Here is a 15,008-nt window from a genome sequence, read left to right as displayed (position 1 = left end):
TTCTCACACTTGTGGCATTGTTTTATTAGGACCAAGGGACCGATGACCTCCTAGTTTGATCCCTTCTCCCGCCTCTAAACCAACCAATCTCAACAGTCAGAAAGAAACTCTGTCGGTTGGGCATGCAACCTCCGAATTTCTGGGTCTGAAGGACTGCCTATAAATGAATCATGTTTCTGGGCTACAAGACCGAATGCATGCAAATGGCCAAACCTGGCTGTTCAAACCCGAACTTCTGACTGTTCTGCTCTGCGCTCTATGCCCCAATCTTTGCAAATGTCCCAAAATGCACTTTTCCACGCCAGACCCTTCTTTTTTTGCAATTTTTTGGGCCGGTCAACTATTTTCCAACGGTGTAAGTTTGCGATGTTTTCTATCTTCCCTTCAGAGGCACTGTAAAAAGTTTTCTCCCAACCAAATTATTTACCGTTCTTCTCAGATTAAAAAGTAATACTCAGGACCTAAGTCAGATTGTCGTTTACCAGTGACAGATTGTGCTTTTCTCACCAGTGAGATTTCGCTCGTACATACCACGAGCCAGTTGGTGGCGGTTTGGTATGTTTTCTAGATATGTTGTCTGCAGCAAGAGCCAGTGCAATGGCTCTGAGCACTATGGGACTTAACAGCTGTGGTCATCAGTCCCCCAGAACTCAGAACTACTTAAACCTAACTAACCTAAGGACATCACAAACATCCATGCCCGAGGCAGGATTCGAACCTGCGACCGTAGCAGCCGCGCGGTTCCGGACTGAGCGCCTAGAACCGCTAGACCACCGCGGCCGGCGAGCCAGATCATCATTTGCACAAACAGAGTAGCGCCTGTTTGACCCCCTCCCTGGTCCCGCACTGCCCCAACCGGGCAAGTTCTTCTCGTTAACCTGAGGATAGGTAGTGCAGCCGGCAGGCTAGACTGGCGGAACGAGGTGGTGGTTCTTTTAGCACCGTGACTCCACCGTATAGTCCTTGACCCAGGAGGACTGCGATACAGCGCTGGCCTGGTGACTGCCGAGAGACCGGCACAGAGCCGCAGTCTTCTGCTCTCCATCGGCCATGAGTTAACTGTTCAACTACCACTATGGTGGCCCTTCGCTGTTCATAGCGTTCACCTGCCCCTCGAGGGCCAGTGTCCGCCTCTACATAGCAACACACAGCATGTGTTAAGACCCATCAGAGTAGAAAAGCACAGAGTTATCTCTGCCCTTTCGATCACTAACGTATCACTGCTTCTACATCTACATCTACATTTATACTCCGCAAGCCACCCAATGGTGTGTGGCGGAGGGCACTTTACGTGCCACTGTCATTACCTCCCTTTTTCTGTTCCACTCGCGTATGGTTCGCGGGAAGAACGACTGCCGGAAGGCCTCCGTGCGCGCACGAATCTCTCTAATTTTACATTCGTGATCTCCTCGGGAAGTATAAGTTGGGGGAAGCAATATATTCGATACCTCATCCAGAAACGCACCCTCTCGAAACCTGGACAGCAAGCTACACCGCGATGCAGAGCGCCTCTCTTGCAGAGTCTGCCACTTGAGTTTGCTAAACATCTCCGTAACGCTATCACGCTTACCAAATAACCCTGTGACGAAACGCGCCGCTCTTCTTTGGATATTATCTATCTCCTCCGTCAACCCGATCTGGTACGGATCCCACGCTGATGAGCAATACTCAAGTATAGGTCTAACGAGCGATTTGTAAGCCACCTCCTTTGTTGATGGACTACATTTTCTAAGGACTCTCCGAATGAATCTCAACCTGGTACCCGCCTTACCAACAATTAATTTTGTATGATCATTCCACTTCAAATCGTTGGGCACGCATACTCCCAGATATTTTACAGAAGTAACTGCTACCAGTGTTTGTTCCGCTATCATATAATCATACAATAAAGGATCCTTCTTTCTATGTATTCGCAATACCTAACATTTGTCTATGTTAAGGGTCAGTTGCCACTCCCTGCACCAAGTGCATATCCGCTGCAGATCTTCCTGCATTTCGCTACAATTTTCTAATGCTGCAACTTCTCTGTATACTACAGCATCATCCGCGAAAAGCCGCATGGAACTTCCGACACTATCTACTAGGTCATTTATATATATTGTGAAAAGCAATGGTCCCATAACACTCCCCTGTGGCACGCCAGAGGTTACTTTAACGTCTGTAGACGTCTTTCCATTGAGAACAACATGCTGTGTTCTGTTTGCTAAAAACTCTTCAATCCAGCCACACAGCTGGTCTTATATTCCGTAGGCTCTTACTTTGTTTGTCAGGCGACAGTGCGGAACTGTATCGAACGCCTTCCGGAAGTCAAGGAAATTGGCATCTACCTGGGAGCATGTATCTAATATTTTCTGGGTCTCATGAACAAATAAAGCGAGTTGGGTCTCACACGATCGCTGTTTCCGGAACCCAAGTTGATTCCTACAGAGTAGATTCTGGGTTTCCAGAAACGACATGATACGCGAGCAAAAAAACATGTTCTAAAATTCTACTACAGATCGACGTCAGAGATATAGGCCTATAGTTTTGCGCATCTGCTCGACGACCCTTCTTGAAGACTGGGACTACCTGTGCTCTTTTCCAATCATTTGGAACTTTCCGTTCCTCTAGAGACTTGCGGTACACGGCTGATAGAAGGGGGGCAAGTTCTTTCGCTTACTCTGTGTAGAATCGAATTGGTATCCTGTCAGGTCCAGTGGACTTTCCTCTGTTGAGTGATTCCAGTAGCTTTTCTATTCCTTGGACACTTATTTCGATGTCAGCCATTTTTTCGTTTGTGCGAGGATTTAGAGAAGGGACTGCAGTGCGGTCTTCCTCTGTGAAACAGCTTTGGAAAAAGTTGTTTAGTATTTCAGCTTTACGCGTGTCTGTTTCAATGCCATCATCATCCCGGAGTGTCTGGATATGCTGTTTCGAGCCACTCACTGATTTAACGTAAGACCAGAACTTCCTAGGATTTTCTGTCAAGTCGGTACATAGTATTGTACTTAAGACTGAAAGTGCAATTGCCATGTTTAATTACCAATGTCACACTAATCTATTCCTTCACCGCTTACATGGACTATATGTGGCTAACCAGAAAGGCTAGCCATCTCCCATGGCGGATAGTTGAAGCAGCAGTTCATTTTGCCTCGGTGCCCAGCCAGGTTAGAGACACTGTGTAGTAATTCGTGAACCCTGTGCACCCCGGATTACCTGTAATTTTCATAATACATTCCTCCTGATACGCTATATATTCAGCTCTTCATTATTTGTTATCATCCCTTGAGGTGCAATTTTATAGGCCATCACTGTATGTAGCTGGCCGACATCATATGCGCCCGTTTGTTGCAGGTCATCTCTAAGCTGCGGAAGGAGTTCGGTGACATGTACTCGGAGCGCAACGTGATGATCAGCGCGACGCACACGCACTCTGGGCCCGGAGGCTTCATGCAGGACTTCCTCTTCGACATCAGCAGCCTCGGCTTCGTCCGGCAGACCTACAACGCGCTGCTCTCCGGCATCGTGCAGGTCAGTCCGCAGCCTTTCACACTTGTCATTACCCTGCAGAATTAACTCACACGAGAAATGACCACTAGCCTTTGATAGCTGAACTTGCAGAGTAGCCCACTGGCCCATTTGACTGTCTAATGGTCACGTCCAGCGTTCCTCACAGTCGGTGGTGTCATGTTGCAGAGCATCAGACGGGCCCACCTGTCGATGCAGCCGGCGCGCCTCTTCCTGTCGCAGGGGGAGCTGCTGGGCGTCAGCATCAACCGCAGCCCCACCGCCTACCTCGCCAACCCCGCCTCAGAACGTAGCAGGTGCGTATATTGCTAGTACCCATACAGCCTGTGATTATTTGGCCGCGAAGTATTATCTCTTTTTTCGTAAGAGTAACACACAAACCTCTGGGCATCGACAACCTCCAGGGAAATGAAATGCTGTACTCAGAATCGTTGACACAATTGTTGTTTGGAAATATTCATACAATATACAGTATTTCTGGGTTAAACATACAACAATTGTTGTTGTTGTGATCTTCAGTCCTGAGACTGGTTTGATGCAGCTCTCCATGCTACTCTGTCCTGTGCAGGCTTCTTCATCTCCCAGTAGCTACTGCAACCTACCTCCTTCTCAATCTGCTTAGTGTATTCATCTCTTGGTTTCTCTCTACGATTTTTACTCTCCACGCCGCCCTCCATTACCCTGCAGAATTAACTCACACGAGAAATAACCACTAGCCTTTGATAGCTGAAGTTGCAGAGTAGCCCACTGGCCCATTTGACTGTCTAATGGTCACGTCCAGCGTTCCTCACAGTCGGTGGTGACACTGTTGAATTTCTCTTCTCCCTAATTCTGTTCAATACCTCCTCATTAGTTATGTCATCTACCCATCTTATCTTCAGCAATCTTCTGTAGCACCACATTTCGAAAGCTTCTATTCTCTTCTTGTCCAAACTATTTATCACACATGTTTCACTTCCATACATGGCTACGCTTCATACAAATACTTTCAGAAACGACTTCCCGACACTTAAATCTATACTCGATGTTAACAAATCTCCAGAAACGCTTTCCTTGCTATTGCCAGTCTACGTTTTATATCCTCTCTTCTTCGACCATCATCAGTTATTTTGCTCCCCAGATAGCAAAACTCCTTTACTACTTTAAGTGTCTCATATCCTAACCTAATTCCCTCAGCATTACCCGACGTAATTCGACTATATTCCAATAGCCTTGTTTTGCTTTTGTTCATTTTCATCTTGTATCCTCCTTTCAAGACACTGTCCATTCTGTTCAACTGCTCTTCCAAGTCCTTTGCTGTCTCTGGCGGAATTACAATGTCATCGGCGAACCTCAAAGTTTTTACTTTTTCTCCATGGATTTTAATACCTACTCCGAATTTTTGTTTTGTTTCCTTTACTGCTTGCTCAATACATCGGGAAGAGGCTACAACCCTCTCTCACTCCCTTCCCAACTTGACGGTATGTTTCTACAAGTACGGTATTTCAAAATGTTTGAACGGTGTTGCCGCACTGTTAACACCTTTTGCCGTCAGATCACCAAAGTTAAGCAATGGTGAGCTCGGCTAGCACTTGGATGTGTAACCATCTGCGTCTTTCGAGCGCTGTTGGCAAGCGGGGTGCACTCAGTCCTTATTTGTGAGGCCAGTTGAGAAGCTACTTGACTAAGGAGTAAACAGCTCCGGTCGCAAAAACTGACAACGGTCGGGAGAGCGGGGTGCTGACCACACGCTCCTCCATATCCGCATCCAGTGACGCCTGTCGGCTGAGGATGACACGGCGACCGGCGGTACTGATGGGTCTTCCGAGGCCGTTTCGGACGGAGAGAGAATACATCTCTGCACGCACGCCTTAGACAGACATCTAATCTGTAACCCACTTCTCTCCATGGCTGCACGAATGCGATGGCGCAGATGTGGTACATCACGAAATGGTGGTGTCTGATGCATTTGTTTCTGGATAGATTCCCGCAGAAAACAATTCAGGTGGGGAAATATTTGGGGTTCTTGGGATACAGACAATCGATGGATTTACTTCTCCCAGTCCAGCCATCTGGGAGCTCATGATCCAAGAAATCCCCCACAACGTTCGCAAAATGTGTTGGTACTCCATCTTGTTGGAATATTACGTCACGAGGAAGTTGTGGACATCATGTATCTCGACGTACATTGTTGCATTAAGTGCAGGCTTCGCGAAGAAGAATGGATCAGTCGTTCAACAGTCTACGCCATACATTCACGTTCGGAGAGTCGCGTTCGCACTCTGTCATTACGTGGCAGGGTTCATTTCCCGATATGCGGCAGCTGTGCGTGCTTACCATGTCGGAAGTGTGGAATGTAGACTCTTCAGAAAAACAGACGAAGTCAAGAAATGCCTCGTTTTCATCCATTTTTGCTAGAATTGTGTCCGCGAATGCCTTCCGTCGTGTCCTTTCCTCAGGCTTGATTTTGTGACGAAGCCGCAGTTTGTACGCCCTTAGGCACGAGCTTTTATGGGCGCCATCGTGTAGAGGCGAACGAGGTAGCTGTGACTGCCTACTTGCTTGTCGGATTGGCTGACGAGGACTCCGCTGGAAGGAAGTACGGATCAATTCAACGGTAGCCTCTGGAACTGTGTGCTTGTCGTGGCGACGCGACAACGATAGCAAATTCCATTTTCCAATTTCTTGATTGCTACGCAAGTGAGAACGTCGACAGTTGATCGTAGTCCATAATCATGGCGAAAACGACGTTGTATCAGTGTACAACCATACATGGTTGCTCGATTTATCATAGAGACGCCTGAAGATAGTGAACTGAAGCGGTGAAATCGTTAGCTAATATAGCAGGACCTTTAATTACAGTGGAAGGATTCATTCATATTCAAACAAAAACATAGAGACAGTTGGCGTCCTCCGATCTTTCTGGAGGAGGGCGGTTAGTGGGACGTCTCTTTCGATACCCTATGATAGTTAACTTACTTGGCAGTGAAAGGAGCACTGGAGGGACAAAACAGTAGGAGTTGAAAAAACTAACGCAAGGTAGAGAACGACATAGTATCGGACCAGTTAGAAGCCTTGTCAGCATAGGTATGATAAACTTCGGCGTGCTCTGTATCGTGGCTTGTGGACTATATGTGAAAATGCAAAAAATATGTGGCCAAGGACCGTCATATGCTCATGAGGTTTGGTGAATGCTTACATTGCCTACATTATACGTAATACCGCACGTAAGGTTTAGGTACGGACGCGATGTTCTCTGAGCATTTTTGTGCTCTTTGTATTCGTATTCGATGTTTCTAATTACGTCTGTACATTTCCTTTACATCTGGTGCCATTTTAAGAGATTCTGGAAATTTTCATAATTTTTATCAAATTTTGCATTCTCTTATCTATCTTGAGTATCTGAAAGAGACATAATCGGGGACCTGTAAGAGGCGTAACACATAGTAATCTTTAAACATCTTATATTTTTCCCTGAGACATTTTAAGTCTTTTTTTTATCTGCGATAATGATTGAAGCAGAAGAAATGAATTAAAATTTGTACTACGGCGGGCCTCGAACCCAGGTCTTTTTGCTTGCTAGGCAGAAATGCTAATTGTTGCACCACCAGAGCACTGTTGTCAGAGTTGCTGCACGAACTACCCAAGTTGAGTGCCCTCCCTATCACAAATTTCAATTCGGGGAAAATAAGCAGAAGATATGAATTGCAGTTTGTGTTGGGGAGAGCACTCAATTTCAGTAGTTCGTGTAGCATTGTTAACCATAATGCTATGGTGGTGTAATGGTTTGCATTTCTACCTCGCAAGCAAAAAGACCTGAGTTACAGTCCCAGTTCCAGTCCCATTTTAATCAATTTCTTCTGCTTCAATTATTATCGCAGAATCTTTAAACACTTTGTTCACTCGGGTGGCATGATTAGCCTCTGTAATATGATATGGGCCTTGGTGGGGACGAAGATTGATGTTTAAAAAGCCGTCGACGAGGAGATCATTAGGGACGGAATATGAGCTCCGATCAGGGAAAGGCGGGGAAGGAACTTGGTCTCACCTTTTCAAAGGAACCGTTTGCGCTTAACAATTATGAAAAACCGTGGAGGACGTATGAGTGGACTGCTGGACGAGGATACGAACTACCATCCTCCTGAATGCGAATACGGTACATCGCCACTCCGCCACCTCCTCGGTCACCGTTTTATGTACACGTGGTTTCACTTGGCGGTCTCACAGTTCTGGACGATTGGCAGCCACAAATATACGGCATTGGCGAAATTTTTCTTTCTGTGTGTCTTTTTTCGAGCGACTTATTGAAGAAACCATCATGGATTCCATAAACAGAGATGTTGAGAAACACAGCTCGTTCTGTTCGTGTATGAAATCAAGACTGCCGCACATGTTGGTTGGGTAGAGCTGTCATAAAGCGGTTGTATTCTCCCGTTAGGCGAGCTGGCCCACAACTGTTATAAATACGATGGTATTTTAGGTGCTGGAGCTGGGACGGAGTTGTGTCAGTCAATCCCGTACATGTTCGATCGGGGAAGGATTTGGGGTTCTTGCTGGCCATGGAAGTACCTCACCATCACTCAGACAGTTTCTAAAGACAAGTGTCATCTGTGGACCACCATTGCCCTGTTGAAAAACAGGTAACGTCACCGCGGCGTATCGCTGTGTATTCAGTTCCGGTCCTGCCAGCCACTACCAGCCGTGAACTGAAGTCGCGGTGGGCTGCTGCCCCTATCATAACGCTAGAAAAAATAACTGCGTTTCTCCAAAACTGAACAGTGGAAGAATGGTACCTCTCCCCAGGTCGCTGCCATACTCGCCGACGATGTCCACTTGGGATAGTGCGAAACCGCGATTCATAACGTGACGCCGCGCCGTTCATTAGCAGTGTATGCCTTCCGATCATGGCACCATTGCGCACTCAGTGATTTGTGTTGTGGTGCTAACGGCAACCTATGCATCGGACGATAACTAGCTAGAACTGCTGCCGTTGCTATACGATCAGTGGCGCGGGATGACGGAGAGTGTTCCAGGGTATCCACTACTTGTTCTCGGATGGCATGCGCAGATGTGAAGGGGGTACGATGCTTTTGATTCACAATACGACCATCCTCCTCTGCTGTGAGAGTCTCAGTGGACGGAAAGCGTGACGGCAAGTATGCGTGCCATCGCGTTTCCACGCAGTCCAACATCGCGCCACCGTTACATCCGAATTATGGCTGTTGTCGAGAAATCGATGCATCGACACATCGATGTTACACAATACTACCGATACATACTGATGGTAGTTTGTTCTGAAAAATATATCCGTGCCAAAATGCTAATATCGGTTGTCGATATTATATTTAATTTTTTTTCACAGTTTTCGGTAAATATTTGAAGTTGTTTTCATAATTTTAGTGGAACATAATCTTACTTTCACTGTGTGAAGGAGTCTTACTACTTTTCGAGCTTACATAACATCCAACCTTTCTCTTTTTTTCTCTTTAGGCACTGAGGGGGGGGGGCGGGTGGTTGGCTTTGTGAATGGAATAACAAAATATCCTGTGTGAGGGAATAGCACACAAGTTGCGTTAAAAAACCAATTTGTAACGCAAATTTCTGGCACATGGGCATTCTTCAAGAACTGTTGCTGAAAATAACGAACAAAAATCTAAATGACGACATTGGTCTTTCCGCTGGACGGAGACGTATGAGGGGAAAACCTTGCGTAATTGGCGCTCGGCTCTATGAACAGAAACTTAGTTTCACCAGCAATTGTTACACAACTACTGGGTCGCTGGCGTTAGCGAAAATGAAAAAGAAAACAAAAAAAACAAAAAAAAACAGGGAAGTAGACATAAAGTGCTCCGGACGAATCCGATATATGACGAAACCTATCGATGTACCCATCGGATACCTTTTATTGTGCCACTTACATGCAGTTAACAATATTAGCAAAGTGGTTATCGCCAAGCTTGAACATGCATCGTTTTTCTTGAAATTCACGCTCTAAGGAGCATGGACGGGCGTCTACCTTGTTGATGTACGGAATATCTAATAAGAAATCAATACTTAAATATACAGCTCTAAAACTAGGAGATCGTTTGCTATGTGCAGCCGATATTTTTCTGTGATGTCACATCGATATCTTTTCTGTCGAAATATCGATAACTTTCTTCGGTAGGTCGAAAGCCGGTTATGGTATTTTTTAAATTTAGATATATCGGATACCCGATATTTTTAAAATTATCAACAGTCCTAATCCTAATGGCCCACAAACCAGGATATTAGACGTATCGGCCAGCCAACGTAGGGCCCCATAATGAGGCAGGTGCTCATAACGCTCTCACACGGGTACTCCTACGTCGTGACCACTCAACACCCGACGCTGATCACGCTTCATGTCAACTGTACTAGTCCTGGTAACAACACTGAAGACGAGCAGCGCTGGTATACTTTAGTGGCCATTCCACTTATCACTGAGAACTGCAGCTCTTCAGCATTTACATATCCGCCGATTGTGTGTACCAAGCTTAACTCTGTTGGACAGTTAAATTGACTACGAACTGAAGATCTTCAATTTGCACAAAATAATATACGTTTCGGAAATAACCGATCTGGTTTCTTATTTTCGTGACCATGTCAGCTTGACTATATTAAGTGCGCCAATATTGTTCGCACCAACAAATCGGACTTAATAAAGTAAGAGCAAGCACGTCGTGCATAATTGTTACATTTCGTGGCGATCTCAGTGAGAAAATCATAATGGCGCTTAAGAAAACTTCGTCCAAACCGATTACTGCCGTTCACGTAGTAGGACTCACCCACATTTCGTTACAGAACCTGCTAATAACAAATAAAATTGCTGTAATTACTAGGAAATAATGAAGTACTGCAAAATGTGGGAAATAAAATTGATCGTTACGTTCAAACGCAATTAAATTAACATTTACGTCTTAACTGTGCAGCGCCAGGAGGAGGAAATCTGAGGGAATTAACCGGTGAAAGGTGTCAGAGACAACACGAATAGTAATCTCACGTAGATGGTCTTGTTACGCGCTCCATTCCTCCAAAGTTTAAATGATAGTAATTATACGATATTATGTTCCGAACCCTTGAGTCCTTTTCTTGTTGTAGATAACTTATTATGGATAGCATATTCTACAGGCAGACTATTTTTAGCTGCTCTCAAAAGAAATAAAATTCATTTAAATAAGAAAGTAAAGAAAAAATTGTACTGTATCTCTAAACAAGTTGCAAAGATATCCGACCATGTCTTCTGGATGCTTAATTTTTTTGTTAGTGTATTTACGTCAACCTGTATGGTACAGTTTTTTATTACGGAGTTCACAAATAAATTTGTGTTAGCTGGCGACGATCGGATCATTGAAACTGCTATCACAAACCTTTACTTGAGTAATATCTCTTGAAGAGTATTAAATGTGACTTCCTTCAAGTATTTGCTAGCTGCGGGCCGTCACTTGCACAAAATAAATCGGACTTACTCAAGTCTGAAATTATTTCAACAGGAATAATCATACCACATCTACGAAGTTTCAATATCATGCTGCTGCTTCAAATCCAAAGTGATGTCTCGGTGAGAACTGATTTATTGAGTGTCGAAGTAAGCATGTTGTTTAGAAGATTGTTCCAATAATTACATGGAGTCCCCGATCGGAGTTTGCTACTTTGCGTAGCATTGTCTTCTCACAACCTGCATCGATGTTACAAACATTTCTTCCTTAATGGAAAGCTAGTGTGGGACTGAATGTAGCGATAGTCCCAATCTTATTGCAAACAGTTTGAAAGGCAAAGAAACGCAGGCGCTGTGTTTGTTCCTCTTTGTCGATTTTCAGTGATTGTGTGCCACTAGAGGAGGAATGGTTGCGAACGATACCTCCGGCCAGTGGACAGAGTATTCGTCGTCGGCAGGTCGCTTTTTACTCTCCCTCTCGAATCGCTTCTCTCGAAAAGGGGTTGTCTTGAAGCAATTATACGCACCCCGGGGAACGCTGAAAGAGCAGTTTTCCCCCCGGCTTCCCGACCTGTCACAAACGTCCTCACGGAAAGCTGGCTTCTCACTCGGCCGTCTGTATTTGGCCGTCGTCTCTTTCAGCAAAAAAGGAGAATTTCCCTGAGCGGAAGGTCACTGACCTCCACTCTGGGCGACCTTTCCCTCCACCGTCCACTCAACTTTGTTGTAAGAAAAAAGAGACACCAAGAATTTTTACCTTGGTTACGACAGAACTCAGTTAATTAAGCTAGAAACGCTGCTAGTCCTTAATGGTTGACTGAAACGAATTTCATTATCTTTTCAGTATTTTATTTAAGTGAAAAGCGGAAATGTCAAACACTCCAAGTACCATTATTCCACAAAACATCTTTTCAGTGCTACTGTACAGCCTTTATTCTGTTAAAATCCCTAAACCTTTTCCAAGTGCCAAATAGTGGCAAAAATGTTGCTAACATTTACCACTAGATGGAGTATGGTCTTTGAACCAAGCAATGTTTTCTTCTGAAGTTCCATGCGTCAAGGTCTCCTCGTCCAGTTAACGCACAGTTTGTGTGCTAAGCCGAGGTAATGTAAGCTTTTGTTTCTATCAGTAAAATATACCTATAATGGATTGAGATAATATGGATCTCAAAAAAAGTAGAAAGAATAAGAAGGAGTGTGATCAAAACCGTTTCATATGCATCTATCTGCAAGAGGTATTGAAAATTTTTACTTTTTGGAAGATTAAACTAGAAGAGTGTCATTGTATTCAAAAGAGGAAAGGCCGTGGCTGATGTATGCCATGCGGTATCTCCTCTGAAATACCAGCCTTCTTTATCTGTTGCTAAACGGAGTGACCTGTGGACGATGCTGCATGTCATTCTTTCCTCAAAAACACAAGGAGTTCCGCTGTATACTTTGCAACATCTGGCCCTCAAGAATGGTATGGAAGAGGAAATGATAACATTCTACTAACGTGCGCGTGGAATATCAGAGCTTTGGAGGTGGTGGGGAAGCTTCAGAATCTGAAAAGGCTCAGTCTAGCTTTAATGAGGGTTACTGGAGTAAAACTGAAAGAAGACAAAAATTTCTGGTCAGACGAATATAGGGTAATATCAACAGCAGCAGAAAAGTGTAAAATGCGAGTAGGATTAATTGTGAAAAGGAACATGGGACAGAGAGTGAGTTACTGTGAACAGTTCAGTGGTAGCGTTGTTCTCATCAGAAACCACAGCAAACCAATGCTGACAACAATAGTCAGAGTATACATCCCAACATCGCAAGCAGAAGATGGATAAAGTATATGAGGATACTGAACGGGTAATTCAGTATGTAAAGGGAGGTACAATCTCTAAGTCATGATGGACTGGAATCTGGTTGTAGGGAAGGAGTAGAAGAAAGGGTTACGGGAGAATATCGGCTTCGTACTAGGAATTAGGTATATAAAACACGTCAGTATCCGAATGAAACATCGTATCAAAATTTGAAAGCAATGTATGACAACTTTCAGAGATATAAAAATTTGAATGCATGGGACAAGGAATGAGAGAGGAGAAAGGCTAATCGAGTTCTGCAATAAATTTCAACTAGTAATAGCCAATAATCTGTTCAAGAAGCACAAGAGGAAGAGGTATATTTGGGAAAGGTCGGGTGATACTGTACGATCTCGGTCAGATTACATCATGATCAGAGATTCCGAAATCAGATACTAGATTGTAAGGCGAATCCAGAAGCAGATATAGACTCAGATCACAATGTAGTAGTGATGAAGAGTAGGTTGAAGTTTAAGCCATTAGTGAGGAAGAATCAATATGTGAGGAAGAATCAATATGCAGAGAAGTGGGTTACGTAAGTACTAGGGAATGACGAGATATGCTTGAATTTCTCAAAGGCTGTAGACACAGCAATAAGGAATAGCTTAGTAGCCAGTTCAGTTGAAGAGAAATGGATATCTCTGAAAAGGGTCTTGGAAAGAAAAACATAGGTGCAAAAATGGTAACTGCGAAGAAACCATGGGTAACAGAAGAAATACTTCAGCTGACCGATGAAAGAAGGACGTAGAAAAACATGCTCAGGCAAATTCAAGAATACAGAAATACAAGTCGCTGAGGGATGAAATAAATAGGAAGTGCAGGGAAGCTAAGGCGAAATGGCTGCATGAAAAATATGAAGAAATCGAAAAAGAAATGACGGTCGGAAAGACTGACTCAGCATATATGAAAGTCAAAAGAAACTTCGGTGAAATTAAAAGCAAAGCTGGTAACATTAAAGAGCTTAACGGGACTGCTAAATTCAGCGGAGAGAGCGGATCGGTGGAAAGAGTACATTGAAGGTCTCTATCAGGGGGAAGATTTGCCTAAGGTGATAGAAGAAGAAACATGAGTCGATTTAGAAGAGAAAGAGGATCCGCTATCGGAATCAGAAGAGAGCTTTGGAGGACTTAAGATCAGCCAGCCGGCGTGGCCGAGGGGTTCTAGGCGCTTCAGTCTCGAACTGCGCGAACACTACGGTTCAGGTTCGAATCCTGCTTCGGGAATGGATGTGTGTGATGTCCTTAGGTTAGTTAGGTTTAAGTAGTTCTAAGTTCTAGGGGACTGATGACCTCAGATGTTAAGTCCCATAGTGCTCAGAGCCATTTGAACCATTTTTGAACTTAAGATCAAATAGACCAGAAGGGATAAACGACATTCCATCAGAATTTCTAAAGTCGTAGGGGCAAGTGGCAACAAAACGACTATTTAGGCTGATTGGAGAATGTATGAGTCTGGCGACGTAACATCTGACTTTCGAAGAAATATCATCAACAAAATTCCGAAGACTAAGAGTTGACAAGTGCGAGAATTATCACACAGAAAAATCCAAGTTGCTGACAAGAATAATTAACCGAAGAATGGAGAAGAAAACTGAGAAGACGTTAGATGACGATGAGTTTGGTTTTAGGAAAGGTCAAGGCGCCAGGAAGGAAATTTTGACATTGCGGTTGACAATGGAAGCAAGACTGAAGAAAAATGAAGACACGGTCATAGGATGTGACGGCCTGGAAAAAGCTTTCGACAATGTGCTCGTAAAATGGAGCTAGATGTTCGAAATTCTGATAAAAATTGGGGTAAGCTATAATGAGAGAGGGGTAATATACAATATGTACAAGAGCCAACAGAGAATAATAAGACTGGAAGACCAAGAACGAAGTGCTCGGATTAAAAAGAGTGTGAAACAGTGATGTAGTCTTTCGCCCCTACTATTCAACCTGTACATGGAAGAAACAATGATGGAAATAAAAGAAAGATTCAGGAGTGGAGTTAAAATTCAAGATGAAAAGATACCAATGATACGCTGATGACAGGTCTATCGTGAATGAAAGTGAAGAAAAATTACATGATAAACGGAATGGATAGTCTAATGTGTACAGAATGTGGATTGAGAGTAAATCGAAGAACAACTAAAGTAATGAGAAGCAACAGAAATGGGAACAGCGAGAAACCTAACATCTGGATTGATGGTAACGAAGTAGGTGAAGTTAAGGAATTCTGCTACCTAGGCAGCAAAA

At 44.0% G+C, this 15,008-nt stretch overlaps 1 protein-coding gene across 1 annotated transcript in view; it reads left to right on the top strand.

Annotated features, from left to right (window-relative positions):
- Positions 1-15,008, top strand: part of LOC124596247 (neutral ceramidase-like) — a 400,578-nt gene that overhangs the window by 211,618 nt on the left and 173,952 nt on the right. The window contains exons 4-5 of the mRNA XM_047135314.1: positions 3,334-3,510; positions 3,676-3,803. Coding sequence (XP_046991270.1) covers positions 3,334-3,510; positions 3,676-3,803 — 305 coding nt within the window. The remainder of the gene's footprint in view (positions 1-3,333; positions 3,511-3,675; positions 3,804-15,008) is intronic.

Source organism: Schistocerca americana, chromosome 2, assembly GCF_021461395.2.
Source record: "Schistocerca americana isolate TAMUIC-IGC-003095 chromosome 2, iqSchAmer2.1, whole genome shotgun sequence".
Classification (NCBI taxonomy): Eukaryota; Metazoa; Arthropoda; class Insecta; order Orthoptera; family Acrididae; genus Schistocerca; species Schistocerca americana.
This window is presented reverse-complemented; position numbering and strand designations above follow the sequence as displayed.